Genomic DNA, 27,286 nt, shown 5'->3' on the forward strand with positions numbered 1-27,286 from the left:
AATCATGGAACACTACATCAAAAACTAATGATGTAATGTATGGTGATTAACATAACATAATAAAAAAATAATAAAAATTAAAAAAAAACAGCACACACACACACAAAGAATGAAATTGATAAACATGTACTCATGTGAAATGATATACATGATTTGTTAACAGAAAAAAAGCCTTGTTAGAAAGTATTAACATTTTAAGTCAGAGAAAGACAAATACCGTATGATCTTATTTATAATGTGGAATTTAAGAAACAAAACAAACGAGCAAAGAAAAAAAAGACAAACCAAGAAACAGACTCTTAACTATAGAGAACACACTGTGATGGTTACCAGAGGGGAGGAAATAGATGATGGGGATTAAGGAGTGCATTTGTGATGAGCACCGGGTGATGTGTGGAAGTATTGAATCACTATATTGTACACCTGAAACTAATATGACACTGTATGTTAACTATACTAGAATTAAAATTAAAAACAATTTAAAAAGTATTAATATTTTGTTTTATTATGTATATTATTCCAATAATACTCTTTATAATAGTTATCTCTGAGAAACAATATCACAAGTGACTTTTAAATGCCTGTCTCTCTTACATTTCTTTAAAATAGCATATTGTTTGTTTGATCAAAAAAATAAGAAGAAAAAAGGCTGACAGAATCTCCCAAATTTTCTCCATGATTACATGTTTCTATTTTCATAGGGAAAGCAAATAAACAAAAAAATTAAGTGTACCAATGCAGTGAACTGGTAATTTTATTGTGTTTGTTAATTCTAATATGTTGATTCTAAATACAGATCTGCATCCAGTTGTTTCATTTTATACCTTGCCTTGTCCTGAAAGGAATTGAGTGACCTTTTGCCCACGCTAGAGAACAATTTCAGTATAATCAAAGTAACATATGAATTCTATGAACTCAGCAAACACTTGCCTAAATAATAATGGTCTTTAATATATTTATTCAGCGTGTATGTGAGGAAATTTGGGGCCCTCTAAAGTGGGAGGCTCAGGATCAAGCTACTCTTGCTTGGGATTGAGGGTGGTGGTGAGTCGAGGCCTAGATGCGTGCATAGCTTCCTTACCCATACCATCAGCTTCTCATGGGAGAACGACTTTACTCCCTTTAAAAATTGGTCTGCTCTCTTCAGTTGTGAGTCTAACTCTTCAGAAATGAGAAGTGAGGGGCACCTGGGTGGCTCAGTCGTTAAGCGTCCGCCTTCGGCTCAGGTCATGATCCCAGCGTCCTAGGATCAAGCCCCGCATCAGGCTCCCTGCTCAGCGGGAAGCCTGCTTCTCCCTCTCCCACTCCCCCTGCTTGTGTTCCCTCTCTTGCTGTGTCTCTCTCTGTCAAATAAATAAATAAAATCTTTAAAAAAGAAATGAGAAGTGAGCATAGTGCTACTTCTTGAAGGAATACTGATAGAAATTTAAAAAGTGACAAGTTGAGTAATGTTTTTACTGAGAAAATCATGGGGAAGAAAATCCATTTTGTAGATAAGCTTCTTAAGGAGGGACAGGGTAGGAAAGTGAACACCCAGAGGAACTTTGTTACCTCCTATATTCTGTCACATCACCTCATACTTACCTTTGTGGCATCTGCCACAAAAACAATAAAATAAGTATTTTCTTCTAAAATTTACACTGTATCAGCTCAGTAAATACCCAGATAGCAATTAAGGAGTTTACACATCTGTCCTCCCACACACCTTTCTTTAAGTCCTCAAGGAAAAATTCTGGAAGCCTCCACATGTTTTGAAAAGACTCATTGTTCTGTTTTTGAGCTCAGATGAAGTCATCAATTTGTTATCCTTTGCAGCTTTCCTTGTTTGACAACTTACTATTTAAGAGTATATGGATATTTTGCATTTGAGAGAAGCTGAAGGACTCAAAACCTGGCTGGGGCTTATAAACACTTGATTGGCTTCTACATATAGGTCATTGTATATGTAGATGCTTAGGTGAAGAATGCACACATGCTCACACACAAACTCACCCACTCATGTTTTATGTGTCCTCACAAAGAGTATATACAATGCATTATATAGAAACTATTTTTGAGTAAATTTGACATTCATATTAATCTCATGAGATTGGGAGATGCCGTTCACATTTCTGTTTGGTCAGTGCTTACTGATTTCTTACTATACCAAGACACTGTGCCATGTACCATAGGGATTTAGGGATGAGTAAGATGCACCCTTGAGAAGCTTATTGTAAGGAGAAATAAGTTACTGATATTAGAAACAATCTTTTAAAATACCTAATTTGGGGGCGCCTGGGTGGCTCAGTCGTTAAGCGTCTGCCTTCGGCTCAGGTCATGGTCCCAGGGTCCTGGGATCGAGCCCCGCATCGGGCTCCCCGCTCTGCGGGAAGCCTGCTTCTCCCTCTCCCACTCCCCCTGCTTGTGTTCCCTCTCTGGCTGTCTTTCTCTCTGTCAAATAAATAAAATCTTTAAAAAAAAAAAAAAAAACCTAATTTGCTTCTCTAAAAGAGGATTGCCATCCATTTGCTCATTGGCCAAATTTTCAGCTGTAGCAAGTTAAATGAGGGTTATCTTCAAAATTGACAAGATGGTGTCAAGACACTGAACTTGATCCAGTTTTCTTCTCACACATACTCAAAAACAAACAAAAAAACAACCTCAGTGTTACAAAATAAAAATTATAATTGCATTAGATCATAATTATGATTGTTACTTTTAAAGATGTACAAAAATGCTGAGTTGATTGGCAAAATACTAATGTTGGATGTAATTCTGTGATGTTTCTTTATGCAGTCTGGTTTTATCGAAACCTAATTATTCACTTAAAGACTTTCTTTTTGCTTGATATTTTTCTTCTCTTTTGCAGGAGTTTATTTTATCAGAAGATTATAACAAGATGACTCCTGTGAAAAACTATCAAGGTAGGAGTGAGACAGCAGTGTTTTTACCTAGATTTTGAGATGATTTTGACGGTTTCACTTTACAGTAGTCAGGGGGAGCAAAACAGAGCAATCCTTTCAGGTGAATATTATCTGAGTCTTTGAAGTAAGAAACTGAGGCCTAACGAGGTTGGGTGACTTGCCTGAGGTCCTGTAAAGTGCAGAACCAGACTGGGTCGTTGTGACCTCAGAACCTCTGACCTTTGTCCTTTGTCTCTCTGCCACACCACACAACCTCAAAGCAGTGCAGCAGATGCAGAGAAGTGGGGTCAGTTTTAGGAGTGAGCTACTTTACATGGGGCTCATTTCATTTTTGGTTAAATATCTTAAAAGGCCTAAAGTGTCCATGTTGTCTAAGGGAAAGGAATTAAGGTTTTCTTGTGTCTTCAACATTGGCAGTGTACCATAGATGGATCAGGAGCCATTTTCTGTAATGATTTATTTATCTAGACCAGTGATGTTATAGGATCAGAACATTAGAGGTGGATCTTTTAAGACTTAGAGGTTATTTCATCCACATTTCTTGACTTCATCCATCCTGCTTGATCATCCAGACTCTCTTCTGATACCTCCAGAGACATACCTAGCAATCCATCCTGATTTTTATAAAATTCTAAGTATTAAGTTTTTTATTTCTAGATTTTGATCCAAAATTCATTTCCCTATGGATTTGTTCTTTAATTGCTTTCACATAACACTTACCAAGTATTCACTGAGTACCTACTGAGTTCCAGTAACTGAGGATTATAATAGTAAACAAGACATTATAGTACCTGCCTATAAGCAGTTTATAATTATGTAGAGGTTACAAACAGATAACCAGGTCAATAAAATGTTATGTTATAAATACTAGAATGTTCCCCTTTTGGTTTTTGTTCAGCCTGTTGGAGCCACAGAAACTAAGTACAATCTCTCTTACAGATGACAGCTTTTCAGTGATTTTAAAACAGCCATGAAAGTTCCCACCCTGGTCTCTTCCTCTCCCCTTTTATCTCTTCTATTTTCTAGCCTAAACATTTTACATGACCTGAAGTTTTGTTCTAAAAAAATTTTTTTTAGTTGTCTTGGTCACAGATCTTGGGATATCATGTTCTACCTCTGGAGCCCTTTAAAAATGTGACACATTGTGGTAGGCAGCCTCTAAGATGGCTCCTGATGATCCTTGTCTCCTGTTATTCATGCCTTTGAGTGTCAACTCCCCTTGAGTGTAGACTGGACCTAAAATACGGCAAATGATGGATGTCACTTCTAAGATTAGGTTACAAAGAGACTAGTCCTTCTTGCTTGCCCTCTCCTGCTTTTGCTGGCTCTCGTGGAAGCCGGCTGCCATCTTATGAGCTACTTTATGGAGACGCCTATGTGATGAGGAATTGAGGGAGGCCACATCAGTAGCTGGTAAGGAACTGAAGCCCTCCGGTAGCTCAGTAGCCTATGAGGAACTGAATCTAGTCAACATGAGAGACATGGAATTGTGCAGGTCCTCCCTCTGTCAGTCTTACAGATGAGACCATAGCCCCACCACTTGACCTCGATTTCATCCTGTGAGACACCTTTCAGCAGAGGCACCAAGATTTCTGATCCACAGAAACTCTGAGATAATAAATGTTTACTGTTAAGCTATTAAGTTTTGGTGTAATTTGTTATACAGTAGATAACCAATATACATATGTAATGTGGTAACTACAAAATGGTATTTCCTTCCTCTTCTGGTCACTGTGCCATGAAGGGTGAACTTTTGACAGCCACTTTACACTGTAGGCTCATGTGGAGCAGTCAACTCAAACCCCTTAATGGTTCTCACTTAAGTTTTATTGGGTACTGATAAAACTGTTGAAGCTGTTGCCTTTTTTGGTGTGGGGGGTCTTTTGTTTTGTTTTTAGCCTAAATGCTGGACTACAGGTTATTCATCATCTCATTTTATTTAGTCCATCATCTCAGCTTATCAAGACATTTTGAAATCCCAGTTGTGATTAAAATTTTTTTTAATGCAATGCTAATAAGTCCATGAGAGAAACAAGAGGGAGAGTCCCATGTACCAGAAGCAAAGGGGGAACTAAAACTCAAAGTGATATGCATACTACCTGACATTGCAGCTATCCTGGGGAGAAAAATAGAACTTCTAATAGCTAGAAGCTTTTGTATGAACATTGACTTAGGGACAGAAGATGAGACCTAGGGCTTGAGTGAGATGGGAAGTTGCAACTGATATTTACATATAAAGATGAAATGCGTAAAGGGCTCTATATCACCATGAAAAAGGAGAGGACCAAAACTCTCCACTTATTGGCCCAGAAGACCATAGCATAATTTATTCCCGATCTCAGATCTGGATAGAGGGAAGAATCTTCCAGATAAATGAAACTTGCAACCTAAAATTTTGGATTTGGAATACAAATTTAAATCATTCATGTAGTACTAGAAGCTCCAGCTTAAGAATTTAACATAAAAATTGGTCCTGGGCCAGTGGTATCCTCATGGTTCCTGCTAGAAATAAATTCAAAAGCTCTCTTCAACAAAACAAGTAACACAAATATCCCACAGCAAAAATAATCCCTGCTTAAGATGAATTCATAATAATAAAAATAAATTATAAAAGTTAAAAGGAATCAATCCACTATGAGTAAATATTAATAGATATCAAAAATGGAGGTGAAATAAAAATTTTTTCAGGCATAAAAAACTGAGAGAATTCATAGACCTGCACTAAAGGAAATGTTAAAGAAAGTCCTTCAGGAAGGAAGTAAATGATGCCAAAGGAAAATAGGGATCTACACAAAAGGATGAAGAGCACCAGGCGTGGTTACTATGAGATATTTTCTTATTATTTAAATCTTATAAAAAGACAGTTTGCTATTTAACTAAAAATAATAAAGTAGCACGAGGGTCATAACATGTAAAATTAAAATGTTTGGCATCAGTAACACAAAAGCCAAGACCCAGGGAGAAATGGAAACATACTATTGTAAGATTCTTATGTTACACATGAAGTGGAATAGATTCACTTGAAGGAAGACAATGATAAGTTAAAGATGTATACTTCTAGCCCTAAAGCAACCATAAAATAACAAATCAAAAAGTTACAACAAATAAGCCAACCAAGGAGATAAAATGGAATCATTAAAATCATTCTCAATGAACCCCTCTCCCCCTGCCAAAAAAAAAAAAAAAGAAGAAGGAAAAGGCAAAAGAACACATGGGAAGATAGAAAACAAATAACAAGGTGATAGATTTAAACCTACCAGTTATCAATAATCATATTAAATGTATGTGGCCTAAGGCTAATTAAAAGGCAGAGGCCATCAGATTGAGTGAAAAAAAGGAGGCCCAAATGTAAACCACCTACAAGAAATGTACTTTAAATATAAAGACATAAAGCAGTTACAAATAAAAGGATAGCAAAAGATATACTGTGCAAACAGTAGTCAAAAGAAGGCTGGAGTGGCTATGTTAATAGTAGTCAAAGTAGACTTCAGAGAAAAGAATATTACCAGGGATAAAGGATTATATTACCAGAGATTATTTCATAATGATTAAGGGGTCAATCCATCAGGAGGGCATAACGATCCTAAGTGTTTATGCTCTTAATAAACATAGCTTTGAAATATGTGAAGCAAAACCTGATGAAACTTCAGGAAGAGAAATAGACACATCCTCAATTTTAGTCAGAAATTTTAGTATTCCTCTCAATAATTGATCGAATATATCAATAATTGACAGAATAAGTAGGCAGAAAATCAATAAGGTGTAAAAGGCTTGAACAGTACACAGCCAACTTGCTCTAATTGACATCTGTAGAACATTCCATTCAACTAAAGCAGAAGACACATTCTTTTCAACTTTACACAGAACATTTATCAAGGTGGATCACAGTCTGGGCCATAAAACGAGTCTCAGTAAATTTGGAAAAATTCAAGTCATGCAAGGTGTGTTCTCTGATCAAAATGCTATTGAAGCAGGAGTCAATAACAGAAATATCTCTGGAAAATCCCCAAATATTAGGAAGCTAAATAACCATGGGCCATCTAAGTAATCCATGGGTCAAAGAAGAAATCAAAATGGAAACAGCATATCAAAATTTATGGTATGTTGCTAAAGCAGTACTTAACTAAACACCTATGTTAGAACAGAAGAAAGGTCTCAAATCAGTGACCTTAGTTTATGCCCCAGAAAGAGGGGCACCCAGGTGGCTCAGTCCGTTGGGTCTGCCTTTGGCTCAGGTTGTGATCCTGGGGTCCTGGGATCGAACCCCCTGTCGGGCTCCCCATTCAGTTGGGAGTCTGCATCTCCCTCTGCCCCTTCCCCCGTTCATGCTCTCTCTTTCAAATAAATAAATAAAATCTTAAAAAAAAAAAGAAGAACAAATGGAAACAAAGCCAAGTGGAAGAGAAGAGAGATCATAGCAGAAGTTCATGAAATAGAAAACAGAAAATTAATATCAGTGACACCAAAAACTGTTGTTTTTGTTTATTTTGAGAAGATGAGTAAAAGCGATAAACCTCTAGCCAGACTTACCAGAAAGAAAAGAGACAGAGAAGATGCAAGTTACCAATATCAGGAATAAGGGAAGTGATACTATTGGAGATTGTAGGGATATTTAAGGATAATAAGGAATATTATGAACAACTTTATGCCAATAAAATTTGACAACCTCAATGAAATGAACAAATCTTTGAAAGGTAAAAATTGCAAAAGGTCACTCAAGAAGAAATAGATAACCCTAATAACCCTGTATCTACTAAAGAAATTGACTTTATAATTAAAACCTTCCCACAAAGAAAACCCCAGGCCCAGATGGCTTTACTGGTGAATCTTATCAAATATTTAAGGAAGAAGCAATACAAACTCTGCACAAACTCTTTCAGAAAAAGACTTTCCAACTGATTTTTGAAGTCAGCATTACCTGACACTAAAACTAGGCAAAGACAGTACAAGAAAAGAAATATATAGGCCAGCCTTCCCCATGAAAACAGATGCAAAAAAATCTAAACAGAATTTTAGCAAATCAAATTCAGCAGCATATACAAAGGATAGTACATCACAACCAAGCAAGGATTATTCCAGGTTTATACCCAAAAAAGATGGAAGGAGGGATTCAAACATACTTCCATGCCATTGTGCATAACAACATTATTCACAATAGCCAAAAAGTGGAAATAACCTAAATGCCCATGAATGGATGCATGGTTAAACAAAATGTGGTGTATCAAAAAAAATGAATTATTTTTTGGCCACAAAAAAGGAATGAAATATTGATACATGCTACAACGTGGATGAACCTTGAAAACACGCTAAGCGAAAGAATCTAGACTCAAAGGACCATACTTTGTATGAATACGTTTATATGAAATGTCAGGAATAGGGGAGGACGGGCACCTGAGTGGCTCAGTTGTTTTAGCATCTGACTTTAAGTCAGGTCATGATCTCTTGGTCCTGGGATCAAGCCCCACATCGGGCTCCCCACTCAGCGGGGAGTCTGCTTGTTCCTCTCCCTCTGCCCCTCCCCCACTTGTGCTCGCACTCTCTCTCTCTCAAATAAATAAATAGTCTTAAAAAAAAAAAGAATAAGGGAATCCATTGAGACAGAAAGTAATTGGTGGTTGCCCAGGGATAAGGGAAGAGGAGTTGGGGATGTGGGTTTGTTTTGGGGTGATGGAAATGTTCTGTAAATAGTACATTTTTCCATGATGATTGTACAACATTGTGAATATACTAAAAACCACAGAATTATACACTCTAAAATGGTTTAAATGGTGGTTTTTACCTCAATAAACATTTTTTTAAAAACCAATCAGTGATACCAAAACCAAAGACACTATAAGAAAGGAAAACTACAGACCAGTAATTCTCATGAACTTAGATGTTAAAATCCTTAAAAAAAAAAAAATTCTAGCAAATCCAACAATATATAGAAGGAATTATACACCCATGACCAAGAAGATTTATTCCAGATATGCAAAGCTGGTTTAACATTTGAAAATCAGTGTAACCCATCACATCAAAATGCTAAAGAAGTAAAATGATAGATCATATCAATTAGTGCAGAAAAAGCATTTGATAAACTCTGACACCCATTCGTGATAAAAACACTTAGCCAGCTACGAATAGAGGCGAACTTCCTTACTCCATAAAGAAACATCTACAAAAACCTACAGCTAACATTGTACTTAATTGTGAGAAAGGAGATGCTTTCCCTCTATGATCATGAACAAGACAAGGATGTCTTCTCTCAGCCTTCCTATTCAAGAAGTATAGCCAGACTTCAAGCCCACATTTCTGAAGCTTAGTGATACCTTTAAAGGGTTTCTTTTTGAATGAAAGGATTCTGTCACCTTAGAAAAGAGTATGTGCTCTGAGTTTTGGGGCTTGTTTTTTTGTTTTTTCAGTAGTCCTAGGCAGCCTGACACAGAAAGAGAATCAACTTTGGCGGAGAGCCTAGGGTCTTAGTTCTCGTTTCATCACTCATTGATTGTGCAGATTTGAGCAAGTCACTCAACCTGTGTGAGCCTCTGTCTCCTCCCGTCACATGATGGCAGCTCAGAGGGCTTAACCCCCCTTGTCTTCTGGACTGCTGTCATCCCCTTGGACTTAGAGAGTGATGGGAGAAAGGGACAAAGTGCTGGGGGCTACTTTCTTGCTGAAATAGATTTGAGAAACTTGAACCATTAGAGAAGTTCATTTTTATTCCATCATTGGTGGAGCTTGAATTGGACATTTGATGACAAGATCCTCAGGAGTTTCTCCCAAGAAATCATACCTTTTAAGTTAAAGACAACATTTTGATCTTGAATGGTGGCTGATACTCTGACAGGCAGGTGTTTACTGTAGAGAAGTCATAGTATTATTGCTTCTGTAGCCCTTCTGTGTCCCTTTAGATTCTCTATGCTTCAAATATCAGATTTTAAAATATCAGGCATTTGGTGGAATGGCTGTCCTGTGGGTACTCATTGGTTTGGTAGCCAATATAAAAGAGCCATCCTGCCAAGGCCAGGTTGTGTCTATAAGATGAAGAAACTACCCACTTTTGCAGGGTCATTACAATGACTAAGTGAAAGAATATATTTAAGTACTTGGCACTTGTTAGACACTCAGAAATTGGCAGGCGATACTGTTATTGTCAATAGAGCTGCACTGGTCCATCTAGTCCATACTAACTTTATTTTCATGATCAAAATGGGAAACTGATGTTTTCTCTATCACGTCATCACGCTTGTGACGAGTCTGCTCTTGCCCACCAAACTGCCAGCTCCTGGGCACAGGGCCAGTGAGGTCTGGGTTCCAGGGTATTGATCTTTGTCTATTCCAGTCAGCTCTGTTCAGTGGCCATGGACCTCCTCTGCCTCACCCTCTGGAATTGTGTAAGAAGAAAGCAAATTTTTATGGATTTTATTCGATAATTGAGAAGCCATGAGACCTTGGCCAAACTACTCGACTTCATTGTGCCTGAATTTACCCACATGTAAAATAGGGAGATGGAGTAGATGACATGAACAGTTTCTTCTAATTATAAAATTGTGTGATGCGGTAATTCTGTGGATGGTGTTGCCTCTGTGTATGAGCAACCCTGGGAGATTTGCCCTCCTTATCACATGTATGTATACTTTGACATAAGGGTTATTTCATTCTCTTTTACGTGGCACTTGGGAATAATTCTGCCCTCCTTTCTAGCATTTGATTTCTTACAAAAAATTCATCTAGAACTTTGTCATAGGTTTAATAAGCCATACTTCACCAAAAGGAGCACAGTAATGCTCATTACTTTTTTTAAGCTTGCATAAACTTATAAGATCATCGTGTGTTCTATTGTCCTGTGGTCACATTGAGTCTGGCATTCTCCGGTCCAGCAGCTCTATCATGTCTGAGAGAGGTGGCCCAGGCCCTTTGGTAATGGGGACTCTGGGTGGTGGTAAACTTAGATTTGGTGCAGGCGGGAAAGAAATGGACAGTGGGAGGTAGGAGGAAATAGACAGTGGACAGGTGGGAGGAAATGAATAGTTTTTAAAAAATCGTCTAACAGCTCAGGCATGCCCCTCGACAGTGGTATACCTCTTCCCTGGTGAGAACCACTGTTCTGTGTGTGTAATGGCTGTCTATACTATGCAGCTTCCTCTGGGGTGGGGAGAAGAGAATGACGCATCTCTGTGGACCATGCTTTATCAATCTCCTTTATGATGCTTTATGGGTTATTTTCTTGTCTCTTGGCTTTTAGCGCATCAGAGCAGAGTGACGATGATCCTGTTTGTCCTGGAGCTGGAGTGGGTGCTGAGCACGGGGCAGGATAAGCAGTTTGCCTGGCACTGCTCGGAGAGTGGGCAACGCCTGGGAGGTTACCGTACCAGTGCCGTGGCCTCGGGCCTGCAGTATCCTTTGCTGGACAAAAATCCCTTGGTGGGAACTTAGCTGTTGACTCCTTTCTTTCATGAAAAGTTTGGGTATGTGCAACTTGAAAGTTTTTTGTTTTATTTGCTGAGTTGCCCTGCTGATTTAGATTCTCATTGACTTGACCGATACACAAATGATGGAGGGTCCTCACGGAGGTGGATTAAAGTGAGGTGATTTCCCCCCAAATAACAGATCCTGCTGAGCAGGTTGTGGGGTGACTGTGACACAAGTCTGACATCCAGACAGGACACAGCCCAGGTTTATGAGCCTCAGTGGTCAGAAAGAATTTTGGAACATGGAGATAATAAAACCATCAATGAAAGACAGCCTTTTATTTTTGTACCTGCGGAAGTAATTTACACACAGATATTGAGGTTGTGAAGAACCACCAGATTCCTATTTATTTTTTAAATATTTTTGGAGAAGCCACTGTGCCAGGACCACTAGTAGGTTAGCTGGTATCTACACGGTAATGGTACAAACTTTGTTCCAGGTACAAGCCCCTTCCAGGATATGTAGAGTGATACTAATTCTCATCTTCCAAGTCTCTAGGACCCATATGCCCAGTGTGAATGCCCCCTAATGCTGGGTAATCCTCACGTCTGGCCCACTGGGCTGTAGCAAGCACAGGCTTGATGGATGTGAAGCCTGTATGGACGATGCCACCATGTAAGGAATAACAGGCCCTGAGCTTCTTGGTTTAAAAAGCAGAGAATCACTCTCCACCTTCTGACGAATGAGGGAATACATGGAAACAGATCACTTGTCAGCAAAAGCAGGAAGAAATAGTAAGACTTGCTTTCAAATGTTCATCTTATATTTATAAAATGCCTATTCAGTGATTCTCAACAATCTGACAAAGTACTTTGCTGTCTCCTTGCAGACGTGCAGCAATAGCTTTATGTGTGTGTGTGTTTGTTAGCTAATGTTGCTCCTATTTTTCTCTCTTATTTTCCTCACTTGGAAGAGCAAGATGAAGAAACTAAGAATGGCCATCATGGAAGGTTGTAAAAATGGCAAGTTACCAAGCAGGCCAGAAATGAGGGTGATAAGGAATGGCAAGCAGGACCAGCTTATCTTTGAGAGGGTGGTACCACCTGTTAAGAAAAGAAACTCCAAAGTTTACTTTCTAAAAGCCAGTTGAGACAAGCCTAATGCGTGAAATACATGAACTCTCTTGTCAATAGATGACTGATTTCTTATAGTATTAGAATTGGAAAGACCCTTAGCCGTCATCTGGGTCAACTCCCCGTTTTACAGATGAGCCAGCTGAAGCCCAGAAAGGGTCGCACGTCTTACCTGTAGCCACCCAGCTAGTATGTCAGAAAAGCACCAGAACCCGGGTCTTCTGCCTTGGACTGCTGTTTTCTCCCATCATACTGTGTTACCCTTTTGAGACCAGAACTAATGGCATCAATAGAATGCTGGCTTCGGTAGCACTTAGCCAAGCCAAGGAATATAGAAAAAAGGCAGATCTTGCCTTTAAGAAGTTTACTTTTTAAACTATTTGAAAATGAGAAACAGAACAAAATGCCCAGAACTGAAAGTCTCCTGACTGTGGTGGTTTCTGACCCTTCTCTTCAGGCATCTCCTAAAGTCACCTTCATTTTTCAACCATTTCCTTTGGCCACACACCACGTGGTTTACCAAGCAGAAAAAATCATGTGATCAGATATCAGAAGTCTTTTGTGTGTGTGTGAAAGCCTCTGGGTTCATTTCCCAGTGTAAATGACCATCTAGTCCAACCTTGTTGTTAAGGGGGAGGGGAACTGCAGTACTACAGAAAGGCTCTTCCAGAAGATTCCCTCATCTCTACAGCTCTGCCTCTCACAGTGCCTGCCCTTGCTCCTGATTTAAGAATGGCCTTATATCCTTCTATCTCTGATATTTTTCCAGTGCTCCACACTGATGGCATAACAGGATTGCTTTTGCCAAGGGAAACATGCAGGAAACGTGCGACTTTCCCAAGGCTGGAGGGTTTTTTCTGGGAGCTGCCTGGTGCACAGATTGTTAACAGTGTTAACGTACCTATATAGTGTTGGGGCTCACATTAAAATCCAATTTTTAAACACATTTCTTCATGGGAACCCTCCATCCCACCTCTTTCTCCTCTTCTTTCTTCCACCTACCATACTTACAGGTTTCTTTTCATAAGGGAAGGAAGAAGATCTGCTGAAACAATATATATAAAATGTTTAGAGTATCAGTACCCCCAGTTTCTCTTCCTGGTGGATAGTGGTGGCGTACATAAGAACCTTCCACAGATGAACCACCTTTTTCCTATCTCCACCTCACAGTCATTCATCCACATCAGCAAGTGATAGAAGTCAGGTTGAATTCAGCTTTTTTCTCTTCCTTCTGGCCTCATAGGGGAGAAGTACGTGTGCAGTGAAAATAATAAAAATTCAAGTAGAGTAATAAAGGAAGACAAAGAGACTGACCTTTCAACAATTGAATTACCAATTTCTTTTTTTTTAAATTTTATTATGTTATGTTAGTCACCATACAATACATCATTAGTTTTTGATGTAGTGATCCACCATCCATTGTTTTCGTATAACACCCAGTGCTCCATGCAGTATGTGCCCTCCTTAATACCCATCACTGGGCTAACCAATCCCCCCCCGCCCCAAAACGCTGTTTGTTTCTCAGAGTCCATAGTCTCTCATGGTTCATCTCTCCCTCCAATCCCCCCCCCATTTTTCCCTTCCTTCTCCTAGTGTCCTCCATGGTATTCCTCATGTTCCACAAATAAGTGAAACCATATGATAATTGACTTTCTCTGCTTGACTTATTTCACTTAGCATAATCTCCCCCAGTCCCATCCATGTTGATGTAGAAGTTGGGTATTCATCCTTTCTGATGGCTGAGTAATATTCCATTGTATATATGGACCACATCTTCTTTATCCATTCATCTGTTGAAGGGCATCTCGGCTCTTTCCACGGTTTGGCTATTGCGGACATTGCTGCTATGAACATTGGGGTGCATATGGCCCTTCTTTTCACTACATCTGTGTCTTTGGGGTAAATACCCAGGAGTGCAATTGCTGGGTCATAGGGTAGCTCTATTTTTAAATTTTTGAGGCACCTCCCACCAACAGTGTAAGAGAGTTCCCCTTTCTCCACAACCTCTCCAACATTTGTTGTTTCTTTCCCTGTCCATTTTTGCCATTCTAACTGGTGTAAGGTGGTATCTCAATGTGGTTTTGATTTGAATTTCCCTGATGGCTAATGATGATGAACATTTTTTCATGTGTCTGTTAGCCATTTGTATGTCTTTTTCAGAGAATTGTCTTTTCATATCTTCTGCCCACTTTTTGACTTGATTATTTGTTACCCACAGCGAATATCATCCTCAATGGGGAAAAGCTGAGAGCCTTTCCCTTAGGATCAGGAACATGTCAAGGATGCCCACTCTCGCCACTATTGTTCAACATAGTACTAGAAGTCCTAGCAACAGCAATCAGACAACAAAAAGAAATAAAAGGTATTCAAATCAGCAAAGAAGTCAAATTCTCTCTTTTCGCAGACGACATGATACTTTATGTGGAAAACCCAAAAGACTCCACCCCCAAATTACTAGACCTCATACAGCAATTCAGTAATGTGGCAGGATACAAAATCAATGCACAAATCAGTTGCTTTCTTATACACTAACAATGCAACTGTAGAAAGAGAAATTAGAGAAACAATTCCATTTACAATAGCACCAAAAACCATAAGATACCTCGGAATAAACCTAACCAAAGAGGTAAAGGATCTATACTCTAGGAACTACAGAACACTCATGAAAGAAATTGAAGAAGACACAAAAAGATGGAAAAATATTCCATGCTCATGGATCGGAAGATTAAACATTGTTAAAATGTCTATGCTACCCAGAGCAATCTATACCTTCAATGCCATCCCGATCAAAATTCCAATGACATTTTTCAAAGTGCTGGAACAAACAGTCCTAAATTTGTATGGAATCAGAAAAGACCCCGAATCGCCAAGGAAATGTTGAAAAAGAAAAACAAAGCTGGGGGCATCACGTTGCCCGATTTCAAGCTATATTACAAAGCTGTGATCACCAAGACAGCATGGTACTGGCACAAAAACAGACATATAGACCAGTGGAACAGAATAGAGAACCCAAATATGGACCCTCAACTCTATGGTCAAATAATCTTTGACAAAGCAGGAAAAAACATGCAATGGAAAAAAGACAGTCTCTTCAATAAATGGTGCTGGGAAAATTGGACAGCCACATGCAAAAGAATGAAACTCGACCATTTTCTAACACCATTCGCAAAGATAAACTCAAAGTGGATGAAAGACCTCAATGTGAGACAGGAATCCATCAAAATCCTAGAGGAGAACATAGGCAGTAACCTCTTTGACATCGCCCACAGCAACTTCTTTCAAGATACATCTCCAAAAGCTAGTGAAACAAAAGCAAAAATGAACTTTTGGGACTTCGTCAAGATAAAAATCTTCTGCACAGCAAAGTAAACAGTCAACAAAACAAAGAGGCAACCCACAGCATGGGAGAAGTTACTTGCAAATGACACTACAGATAAAGCAAAGGGCTGGTATCCAAGATCTATAAAGAACTTCTCAAACTCAACACCCAAAAAACAAATAATCAAGTCAAAAAGTGGGCAGAAGATATGAAAAGACACTTCTCTGAAGAAGACATACAAATGGCTAACAGACACATGAAAAAATGAATTACCAATTTCTGAATAACTTCAAAATCTTTGGTTGCTTTGGCTAAAGATCTGAAGCTTCAAGTATTAAGAGCTATAACACTAAGAACAATAATCAATTTAACAATAATTAGAAGTAAAAACCAAAGACCAAATCCTCAGTTTTCACAGTGTAGAAACCAAGGCTCAGAAAGGTTAAGGGACTTTCTCAAGATCACATGACTAATGCCTGGCAGAACCAGGATTAGAATTTGGGTATTACAGTCTTTTGGCTAGCCCTTTGAGCAACTAAATACAGTAGAGTGGAGGTATTTCCCAAAGGTCACATGGCAGGTTGATGTTAGGAAATAGAACTATTTTCCTTCACCACTTCACTTACTAGTATTTAAATTTGTGAATAATTTAGTTTCACCTTTCAGTCTCGTCATTTGACCATGTTTCGATCACATTTTTCATGCTTCCGCAGAAATAATTTAGATACTCTTCATTTTAAGATTTTATTCATGCTGGATATAGTTCCAAGATGTCACCCTATATAGTACAAGGTCTTTTCACCAAGAAGTCTCTTAGATCTATTCATATTCAGGGCAAGGGTACTGGAAAGCTATAAGATTATCTTGATTTTTATATTTCCTCATATCATACTTAATGCCAATCACTCTGGCTTTGAGGTTGTAGTATAATTTTATTTCAGCTCTCTTTCAAGTAGCTTTTGTTGCATTTATATTTTTTTAAGAGAATACTACTATTTACCTGCCATCATAAAGACTGTTGGGTGTCAGTGCATTTGTTTTTTCATCAGTGTCCTTAAAATTAATCTGGGTGAATGTAAGGCGATCTTATTCCATATCAATCTTAATATTGTTTTACATATATTTCCCTTGTTCTTGAGACTGGAAGAATTTGTGGTGCCTTGTTCTCCTTCACTTTTAAAAAAATGTTTTATTATGAAAATTTTCAAAACATGCACCAACTGGGAGAAGAGATTATGATGGACACTCACGTACTCATCAAATCCAGCATTGATTCTATGATCTTTTTTGCTTTCTCTCTCTCCTTGCTGGAGTATTCAGAAACAAATTTTAGACCTTATGTCATCTCATCCTTACATACTTAATTGTGCATCACTAAAAAATACAGAATTTTTCAGTAACCACAATGCTATTATTACTCCTAAAAATTTATAACCACTGCTTGATATTGTAGAATAATTGATCCATTTTCACATTTCACTTACTGGCTTTTTGCAGTGAGTTGGTTTGAAATCGGGGCCAGACACAGTTCACACAGTTGACTATGGTTGTCATATCCTAAATCTCTCAATCTAGAGCAGTGATCTCCTCCCTTCACTTTTTTTTAATGCTTCTATAACTTGTTGGAGATACTGAGTCCATGTTCCTGGAGACAGCCCTGCATTCTAAAGTGATCTCTGCTTCCTCATGATGTCATTTCACTTTTTCTTCTACCTGCACTTCTCCCATATTTTTCTGTAAGCTGGGAGTTACCTCTACAGTCTTGATCCAGTTCAGATCCAGCTTCTGGTAAGGACACTTGGTGTTTGTGCTGTCTGGTTCATATTGCTTCGCAGCAGGAGGCACGTAGTGGTGGGTTGTCACCCCCTCCCAGAGATGCCGGGATTGGTTAGTGTTTTAGGTGGTGACCACCAGGTCCCTGCAGTGCTGACCTCCACATCAGCCTTGCCTTTAGTGGTCTTGCCTGAACCAGTTATTTTGTTAGGGTCGCAAAATGGCTATTTTGTAATCATATCATTTTTTCCACATGTATTAGTTGGAATTCTTCTATAGAGTAGAACTTTCCCTCATTAACTAGGGCTATTTGGTTACCCTGAGATATAATTAGTATGGGAAAAGCAACATAAATTCTTAGTTATTTCTCTTTAATTGCTCATTTTCAGAGTAGAGATTCAGTGCCCTGGTTACCTCCAATAGGCGTCTTTTTTTTTTTCTTTTTGAGCATTATTGTAAACTCTTAAGGTTTTTTTAAAATAATATATCTGGCAGATTTCAATAATTTGCCTTTTTTGATGCGAATATTGTCCCATCTTTGGCCAATAAGAGCCCCATCATATTGGCTCCAGTGTCTTTTGATAGAACCCCACTTGCCTTTGAAGGGAGCTTCCCTACTTTTTGGCACAACACATCTTAACCTCATCTTGTACCTTCCTGTCCCAGTCCTGAATCAGCTGTTTCTTTTAGTGAGGCATAGTATTCAGAGATAGCTAGGAAATATATGTGTGTATATTTCTAAAAAGAAAATAAATCATCAATTCATATAATAAATTCACATTTAACATTTTAGGGTTTTTACTTCATTTTTGTACTTGATTCTTTCACCTTGGGCTGAAAATTATGGCTTCTAAAACATTAACATATTTGCTTTATCCTATGGTACATTTAAGCTGTTTCAAAATAATAATAGCAGTATTATAGCACCAAGACTACGGAATGAGATTTTAGCTTTCCTTGCAGTTCTCTTTGTCCTTAGAATATATTCTCCCAAGGATGTACAGTTGAAACGCTGTGTGTTAGAGGCACTTGAATAATTCTGTTAACTATGGTTATATGGTTAGCTATGCTTATAACTATGGTGATCACCATAGTTATGGTTCACCAATTCTACTTTGTTGTCAATTTGGGGGATTTTTTTCTTTTAATTTTATACATATTTTTAATATGTAAAATAATGACATGACTCCAGGATGGAAACTATGACAAGGAAAGTCTCACCATCAGCCCTGTCCCTTCAGCTCGTTTCTCCCTCCTCCATAGGCAACCACTTGTGTGAGATATTAACTTACCCTTCCAGGGCTTCCTTTTGTAAAATAAGCGCCCACACGGGTACACACACACACACACACAGACATTTCTATTGCCCTCTCTTTCTTATGCAAAGATAGTGTAGCGAGCGTATATACCTTGGCTTGTTTTCCCCGCTTTATAATATACCCTGGAAATTCCTACATGTGTTTGCTTATGATATGGAGCTCTTTTTTCCCCTGATACTGCATAGGTATATCATAGTTAATTCAGTAAGTGCCCTTTTGATGGAATTTTTTTGTTGTCTTCACACTTTAGCTATTTAAAATAGCATGGAGCAAATAGCCTCAGGCATGCATTTTGTACTTTGGCCAGTGTATCTCTGGGATAGATCTCTAGAAGTAGGGTTGCTAGGTGTTATCAACCTGGGAAGCTCACTAGAGACTCAGTGCCTTAGGTTTGTACTGGACACTGGTCACGTAGGCAGCCTGTCCCTGACATGTACCAAAATTCCAGACTAAGTAGGAAAGCAGGTATTTGGCATAAACCATATTCTGTGTACAGTTAAGGCCACTCTTGTCTGCTAAAGGTGGGACCCTCCGGAAATCCAAGGTGTGAGACACCAGGCCAGCTTTGTAAGCAGCCTTTTGAAGGCTAGCATTCAGGCCGATTTCACACATTTTCATTTTCACACACCATTTTCATTTTCATCTTCATTTCTTCTTGAACTATGTGTTCATACATTTTGCCCATGTTTCTATTAGGTTTGTGGTTGCTTTCTTCTTGATTGTTCTTTTTGTGTTAGGGATTTGACCTTTTGTAACATAAGTTACAAATATTTTTTCTAGTTTATCTTTTGGCTTTGCTGATGGTATTTGTTGTTGTTTATGTTTTTGAGTAGTAGCCTTTCCCACTCCAAGATTATAAAGGAACTCTCCCATCTAGAACTTACATTTGTAATTTTTTACATTTAGATCCTCAAGCCATTTGCAATTTATCCTGATATAGAATGTGAAATACAGGTCCTGTTTTGTTTTTCCAAATGACTGTGCAGTTTATGCCAACATCTTTTTTTTTTTTTTTAACCCATCTCTTCCTTATTCATTTGAAGAGCCACCCTCATCAGACACGTACTACATTTCTGTATGCTTTGGGATCTATTTCTAGACTTGCCATTTTGTTCCATGGGTCTGTTTGTCTGTTTATGCACCAATACCACACTTCTAATTACAGAGATTTTGTAACATGTTCTAATATCTGGTAGGGCTAACCTCCCCTATCACATACCACATTGCCATTTTTTCAGAATATCCCTGGCTCTTCTTGTTTATTTATTTTTTATATGAACTTAAATAACTTCCCCAGCTCTGGGAAAAAACATATGTTGATATTTTTATAAGGATTATATTAAATTTGTAAATTCATGTTGTAAGGAATGACATCATTATCATGTGAAGTCTTATTGTCCCATAATATTGCGTCTTTTATTTTGTTGTGTCTACTTTTGTATCTTTTAGCTAAGTTATGTCCAAGCTTTCTTCATATGGGATTTGCACATTTCTTGGTTTTATTTATTTATTTATTTATTGCTTGATTTATGTATGTAAATCCCTCTGCTCAATTTTGAGAAACATCCTTAATGTTTACATGATAGATTTGATGTTGAAACCCGGCATGTGTTTATTGGTGACCAGTCAGGCCAAGTAACCATCCTCAAACTGGAGCAAGACAGCTGCACCCTGGTCACAACATTCAGAGGACATACAGGTGGGACTGCAAGCAGAATCTCCGTGTGCCGCTCTCACAGTGACATATCACCGGCCACGTGTTCTGGCGTTCGGATGCCATGTTGTGAAAGTGACAGAGTCCAGTGTGCTCAGATACACGTGATACATTTAGCTGATTTCAGAATGGTTCAGTAAGATATAATGTCAAAAATTTTCTACAGTTTTCAGTGCACACAAAAAAGGAGCCACTCTTGTTTTGAAAATGTTGGTAATTTGGTTCTATGTCTTGTCGCGCTGGAGAAAGCTAGTGTTGGCGTGTGTTGATGAGACATTGTTTGAGACCATGTGGCAACTGCACAGACCTCGAGAGGCCAAAAATACAGCTGCCTTAGTCTGTCTTTTCCATCCTTGGAGCGAGAAGATGGTGTGCAAGACAGACTCCCCCCACTTCTAAGACGAGTGAAATAAAAAAATATGTTGTGGGTAGCTGGGCTACATAAAAAGGTACAGGTTCCTTTTTAACTTCCTTCTGGGTTCTTTTATTATTTAGGGTTTGTTTGTTGGGGAGGGAATCAGGATCTGCTCAGGATCATGTAAGCAAGGTAATATAAAATAATCCATGCTTAGCCTTTGAAACACTTGAATAGGTGGTAGTGATTCGTTTTTCCTAGTATTTTTAATATGTGATGTTGACCCTGGGAAATGAATCACTGCCTATATTCATGGTTCTTAATGGGCTTTTTATGTCTCCCACAGATAACCAACCTATGATTTAGTACAGAACAAGGTTCATACTGAGTTTAGATGGCATATAAGAACACAAATAGGTGAATAAGGATGTAAAATGGGATAGTACCTAGATCATGAGGGATTTCCTCAAGGGGAAAAAAGGAATGCAGTAAAGAAGAAATTGAATCCAGAGGAAAAGAGTCATAAAAAATCATCTTAATTATCCTGTGTTTTCTGGGAAGAACACATAGAAGCATCCCCTGTGGAAAGGACCCAGGTCCTTCCTAATTGGATTTCTCTTTTTAGCCACCTACACCCTGGCTGAGCCTCGCCAGGTGGGGACCCAGAACTCTTCCCATGTCAGGAACCTTAAACTTCTGTATTTCACTGCTGACTTCAGTCTCCTAATATCCTGCTTTTCTAAACCTTACCTCCGGCTCCATTTGCTCTTGCCCTTGTTGACCAGTCCGTCCTTGGTCCCTCAGTCCCCCGTGTCTCTCTTGCTGCCCCATCCTCTCTTGCTTTCCAGAAGGCTGTCACTTCAGCCACGAGCCGCCCAGCACTCTCAGTTCAGGTGCTCTGGTGCTTCTGGAAGAATGTGTGCACCATTCACAGTGTCGCCATTCCACCACGAGTTGCACCTGAGCCCCAGGCCACCATTACCACTGGCAGGTTCAGCATTCCAGTTCACCTGCCAGTGTCGCCTCAGTCCCTCTGCACGTCCTCAGTACTCCCCTGGACTTCTCCAGACCTTCACCGTTCTCCCTGAGCCACTGCTCCCTCCCCAGACTCCTCCTTCAAGGAAAAATAGAGGTGATCAGATAGAAGCTTCAAAAAGGTTTTTCTTGGGGCGCCTGGGTGGCTCAGTTGGTTAAGCATCCGACTCTGGATTTTTGGCTCAGGTCATAATGTGGGATCAAGCCCCAGCTCCTCGCTCAGCGAGGAGTCTGCTTGAGATTCTCTCTCTCCCTCCCCTTCTTCCCCTACTCCCCCCATGCACCTATGTTTGCGCGCTCTCTTTCTGTCTCTCAAATAAATAAATCTTAAAAAAAAATTTTTTTTCTTGCCTGCCCTATATTCCTCCCTAACAAACACACTTCCTCATCTTTCGCCCTCCTGTCTCACCAAGGAGTCTCCTGTCCTCTGGCCCAGGGCTGAGTCTCCGGGGGTCTCCACATCAAAAACTATTCCCTTTGTCTTCCTTTTGACTAATTCACTCTTCTCAGTGTATTAACATGCTTAAATGTCTTGGCTTTCTGTTCAATGAACAAAACTCTCTCAATCCTGTATCCTGTTGTAGCAGTTTTCGTCATATTCTCTTAACAGCAGTGCTGCTTTTTTCTTTTTTTAAATTATGGTAAAATGTACATAATCGAAAATTCACCATTTTCATCATTTTTAAGCATGCAGCTCAGTGGCATTAAGGACCCTCATTATCACCACCATCCATCCACACAGCATTTTCTGTCTTAGAAAACTGCAACTCTGACCCCATTAAACACGAACTTCCCCCAGCCCCTGGCAACCACCATTCTACCTTCTGTCTCTACGAATTTGCCTGCTCTCGGTACCTCACAGAGTAGACTCCTATGGGATGCGTTGTTTGTGACTGGCTTCTTTCACTTGGCGTAATGTCCTCATGTTGTAGCAAACAGCAAGGCTTCTTGAAAGAATATCATTTTCCAGCTCCTTCAAATTCTTCACCTCTCACTTGCCTTCCACCCACCTGCAGTTTGGCTTGTCTCTCGCTTGTCTGACACTGCTGTCCCCAAGGTGGCCAGTGACCTGCTGGTTGCTAAATCCAGTGGACGTGTTTTAAACCATGTCATACTTAACATTTCGCCCTTCCTTCATGCTTGTAACAGCCCTCCCTTTGGCTTCTGTGACACATTCTCTCCCAGTTTTCTTCTGTTAATCTGACTGCTCTTTCTCGTCTCCTTAGTGATCTTTTTTGAGTTCTGCCCTGAACCTTGGTCTCTTTACACTCATTGCTCTCCCTAGTTGATCTCAGCCACTACTCCCTGTCATGGAAATAAAAGGTTCAGTTATTTCCTCAGATTCTTCACAGCCCAGGGAGAGAGACAGGAGTGAAAGAGTGACATGGCGGCAGGGGCAGGGGGAAGCCGGCCTGGGGCACTTCCAGGAGCACAGAATGGGCACTTAGCTCGAACAGGAGTGGGGGTCCATCAGGTAGGCCTTCCCAGCAGAGGTGTTGTTGACCTAAGATATTTGGGAAGGAGTGAGTGTTGAGTTCATGAAAAAGAAGTGAGGCAAACACTCTAGGCAGAAAAAACCAGCATCGTCCACGGCGTGGAGATTTGCAAGAGTGTGCTCTCCTGGGAACTCTAGTAACTCCTTTTGGCTGGCGCACTGAGTCTGAGGTGGCGGGCAGCTGGAAAGGAAGTGAGAGTCCGTTTGGATCACTGAGGCATGAGCCTGACGTCAATGAGAAACCATAAAAGAGTTTGAAGCAAAGATGTTAACCTGGTCAGAATCTAAAAGATTGTTCTGGCAGCAGAATAGAGAGTGTAACTGGAAAGCTAGTAGGAACTGCCCCTCAAAATGTGGCAGGAGTACACGGCAAAGCCAGGAGTGGATGGGCCCAAGGTGAAATTCGGGGGCTGAGTTCGGCAAGCCTGGTGACCAGACTGGGTAGTTCCCAGACCTGGTTTAGGCAGAGGTGGCTTTCAGCTTGGCTCTTTAGTAGTCAGCCGTTCACTGTACGGCTGAGAGTTGTGCTCTGAGTCCTCTGTTGCTGCCTTGAGGCCAGAAAAGGGCCGAGTAGCTGCCGCTTACTGCTGTGTAGTGAGCCAGATGTGGCCCAAGGGTTTCCTGTCTTCTGGGTTAGTTCTAATATCAAATGTCGTCTTGGCATTATGCTTTATCTTTCTCAGAGTTTAAAGCATTCCTCTATGACTTTATCATGAACTATCTTTGAGGAAGACCAGATATGGCCCAGGAGAGTCACTAACTCACATGAAGGCAAATGTAACAGGTCACATAGTCAACTTACTGTTATTATCCGTAGACAGTAGTATTTACCCATCGCCAGTCTGGCTACAGCACAACTCATTCATTTGTAGCCAGAGCAGGGATGTCTAAGAGATTCCTTGATGCAAACATAGTGTTGAGCTCTTCCTCTACAGTCGGCCCATCCTGGGCCCTGAGAGGTCCCAAACTCTGGGAAAAGGGGCTCTGTAAGGATTAATCTCCTCATTCCCTAACCCCAAAACAAAGACCTTAAGATGAACCCAGATCCATTAAAGAATGATACTGGGGGTCTTGTCAGTCCAGATCCACACTGAGAAGCAGACAGTCTGGTATGTATACGGAGTCCTAACCATTCACCCATCACTCTGTTACAGTACAGAAGGTCGTATAAAAATGTGGGTTAGAGATGGAATTGGCCTAATACCACAGGCCAGCATAGCATTTACTAATCCATGGGGACCTAGGAAACTAGTTTTATGTTCCTTTGCTCCCTCTGCTGGTTTTATTTCTGGAACTAAATGCCAAGTATCATAGTTCTTTGCTATTTCTGCAGAAATCAGAAAGTATTTCTCCCAAAAAGTCACACTGACTTGAACAAAGGGAGGAAGAATCAGATTTTAACCATTGGAAATTCATAGTATTAGTAAAGTCATTTTTTTCTTTTACTTCTAAGGATTATTTTGGTTAGTGTGAACATACTAGAAACAGAAGGGATTGAACATAAGTTGCCAAAGCACACTGCTTAACAAAAATTTAAATACAGTCTTGTTCATTAACTGTTAGGGGAATTATTGAAAGTAACAGTATAACTGTAACAAAAATAACTAAAACAAGGAAAGGCATAGTTCAGTGCAAATACGCAAGTTCAAATCATTAAGCTGAAAACTTGATTTTTGTTTACAGTGAAGGCTTTCACATCCAGTAGATGTAGATTTTTATCGAGTCAGCCACGTCGTTAGCCCTCTGCATGATGAGTGCTGGGATATAGGGGTGAATCAGACAAGCATAATGCTTGCCTATTCAGCTTCCAGTCATGGAATGCAGTCATTAAACCAATAAATGGAGGTAGTTCTTCAAAAGGTTATGAGCGCAGCAGTACTATGACGCCCCAGTGCAGCTCAGAGGCTGCTTGGGGAGCAAGGAAGAAGAGGGCCTCCCTCTCCAGAACGCTAAAGGGAGACTTCTGGGGAAGTGGTGTTTGAATGAAACCTTAAGGAGGAAGAGGAGTTACCCAGGTGGCGAGACCATTCTAGGCCCCAGGTGGGTGACGCGGGTATGCGGCTTGGGGTGGGAAAGTGTGAGCAACTGTATGGAGTCCCGTGGGCACTGTGGAGAGCCAGGGGCCAGGAGGGGAGGTTGAACTTCCAGGTGATGTGAAGAACGTCGGACATTGTTCTCAGGCAGTGGGAAACCAGTGATGAAGTGTGAGCCGGGTGGTGGCCTGCTTTCCATTTTAACGAGTCACTGTGGCAGCCATGGCGGTGGATTGGGTGGGGACGAGAATGGATGTGCGGAGACCATTTCGAAGGAAGGTGGCTGCCTGAGTCCCACTTGTTTGGACTGGGCGGATGGCAGTGGGCATGGCGGGAAGAGGAGGGACTCAAGGACTTTTTAGGAGATGAGGAGTCAGCAGCACTTGGCATTCGGGTGGGAGTGGCTCCCCGGTTTCTGGCTGGAGCATTTGGGTGGATGGTGCTGCCATTTGCCGAAAGCAGGAGCACTGGAGGTTAGAGCGGTCTGGGGAGGGAGATCACGGTGCTTGAAGAGACGCCCCTGGGAGGTAGCAAGGAAACAGTAGCATGTCTGTTTGTGGCTCTCGGGAGGAGGGGGTAGCCTGCAGGTAGAGCATGTTCAGATTTACAGCAACACTCCTCACTTCAGCCTGCAGTTACTGCAAAATGCAGCAGCTGAAAGGTCAGAGATTTTATTCAAGAGGCCTTGTGTTTTGGGGACTCCGTCGCTCTCCTGTCATCACAGGGAGTCCGCACTCCTTCACCTTGTAGGTGGGATGGCACGCCCCAGGCGAGGTGCCACATCACACGGGTAAGGCAGACCCAGCCGGTTTCAGCCCTGACTTTGCAACACTGCACGTAGTCTCTCTAGCTTTTGCAAGATAGGTTGTAAAAGTCTCTTAAAAATGAGTTCACTCTGTATTTTTGTAACATGTATTAAATTTCTAAAACTTTTCCTACTCTTGATCTAGTTTCATGTTTGGGAATCGCTTCTAACTAAATAGGAACGTGAGCAAAGTTTTACAAATAAAAATGTTCATCTTAGCAAAATTTATAATAGTTAAAAGTTGAGGAAAATGTGACAGTAAGTGAAATAAGGTATATCCATGTGTTGGGATATTACGCAACCATTAAAATTTTCATTTATGAGAAAATGTAATAGTATAGATAAATTTTATAATGATAGAGACCTTTATTTTTAAGAATACATCCATGTTAGAAACTGCTCTATCAGTCCTATGTTATGAAGGTCAAAGGCAGGGAGAAGCATATATCAAGAAATGAGGGGGAGCAGAAAGATGGAGGAATCTGAAGTGAAGTAAAATGGAAGAAAGGATGTTTGTGATTTGAAATATAAACACAGAAACCCACACCCGCCGTAGCCCCTGGCTCTTGTTCTCCAACTTAGATACGGAGGGTGAGAAGGACGCCCTGGGTGTGGACTGCGCAGAGGTGCGGGTCTGCGTTGCTCTGGAATGCAGGCTCACTGACGGGGGTTGCCTTTCCGTGCTGCCAAAAGCATCTGTAGGAAGGACTGTTCAGGAAATTGTCTGCTGAGGGCTGCTGGAACACTCTCCTCGGAAGGAAGAGGCCATTCCGTCAGCAGCTCTCCTCTCCACCCCTCTGTGCCCCCTGTGATTTAGTGCGCTGCCTTCCCACCGGCCCCCATCCCAAGGCTCTGCCAGACGCCTCTGTAGTGATGGCTTATTAATCTTCTTTCTTGTCTCCCATTCCTCTCTGCCATCCAGTTCACAGGCCAGGTGCATAAACATTTATTAAGCACCTACTGTGTACCAGGCACTGGGCACTGTGCTTGAATACAAAGATACAGAATGTA

General features: G+C 40.4%; 1 protein-coding gene across 1 annotated transcript in view; it reads left to right on the plus strand.

Annotated features, from left to right (window-relative positions):
- WDFY2 (WD repeat and FYVE domain containing 2) overlaps nucleotides 1–27,286 on the plus strand; it is a 170,391-nt gene that overhangs the window by 116,552 nt on the left and 26,553 nt on the right. The window contains exons 4-6 of the mRNA XM_032403088.1: nucleotides 2,849–2,903; nucleotides 11,128–11,278; nucleotides 20,425–20,537. Coding sequence (XP_032258979.1) covers nucleotides 2,849–2,903; nucleotides 11,128–11,278; nucleotides 20,425–20,537 — 319 coding nt within the window. The remainder of the gene's footprint in view (nucleotides 1–2,848; nucleotides 2,904–11,127; nucleotides 11,279–20,424; nucleotides 20,538–27,286) is intronic.

The sequence above is a fragment of the Phoca vitulina genome, unplaced genomic scaffold (assembly GCF_004348235.1).
Source record: "Phoca vitulina isolate PV1807 unplaced genomic scaffold, GSC_HSeal_1.0 scaffold5, whole genome shotgun sequence".
Classification (NCBI taxonomy): Eukaryota; Metazoa; Chordata; class Mammalia; order Carnivora; family Phocidae; genus Phoca; species Phoca vitulina.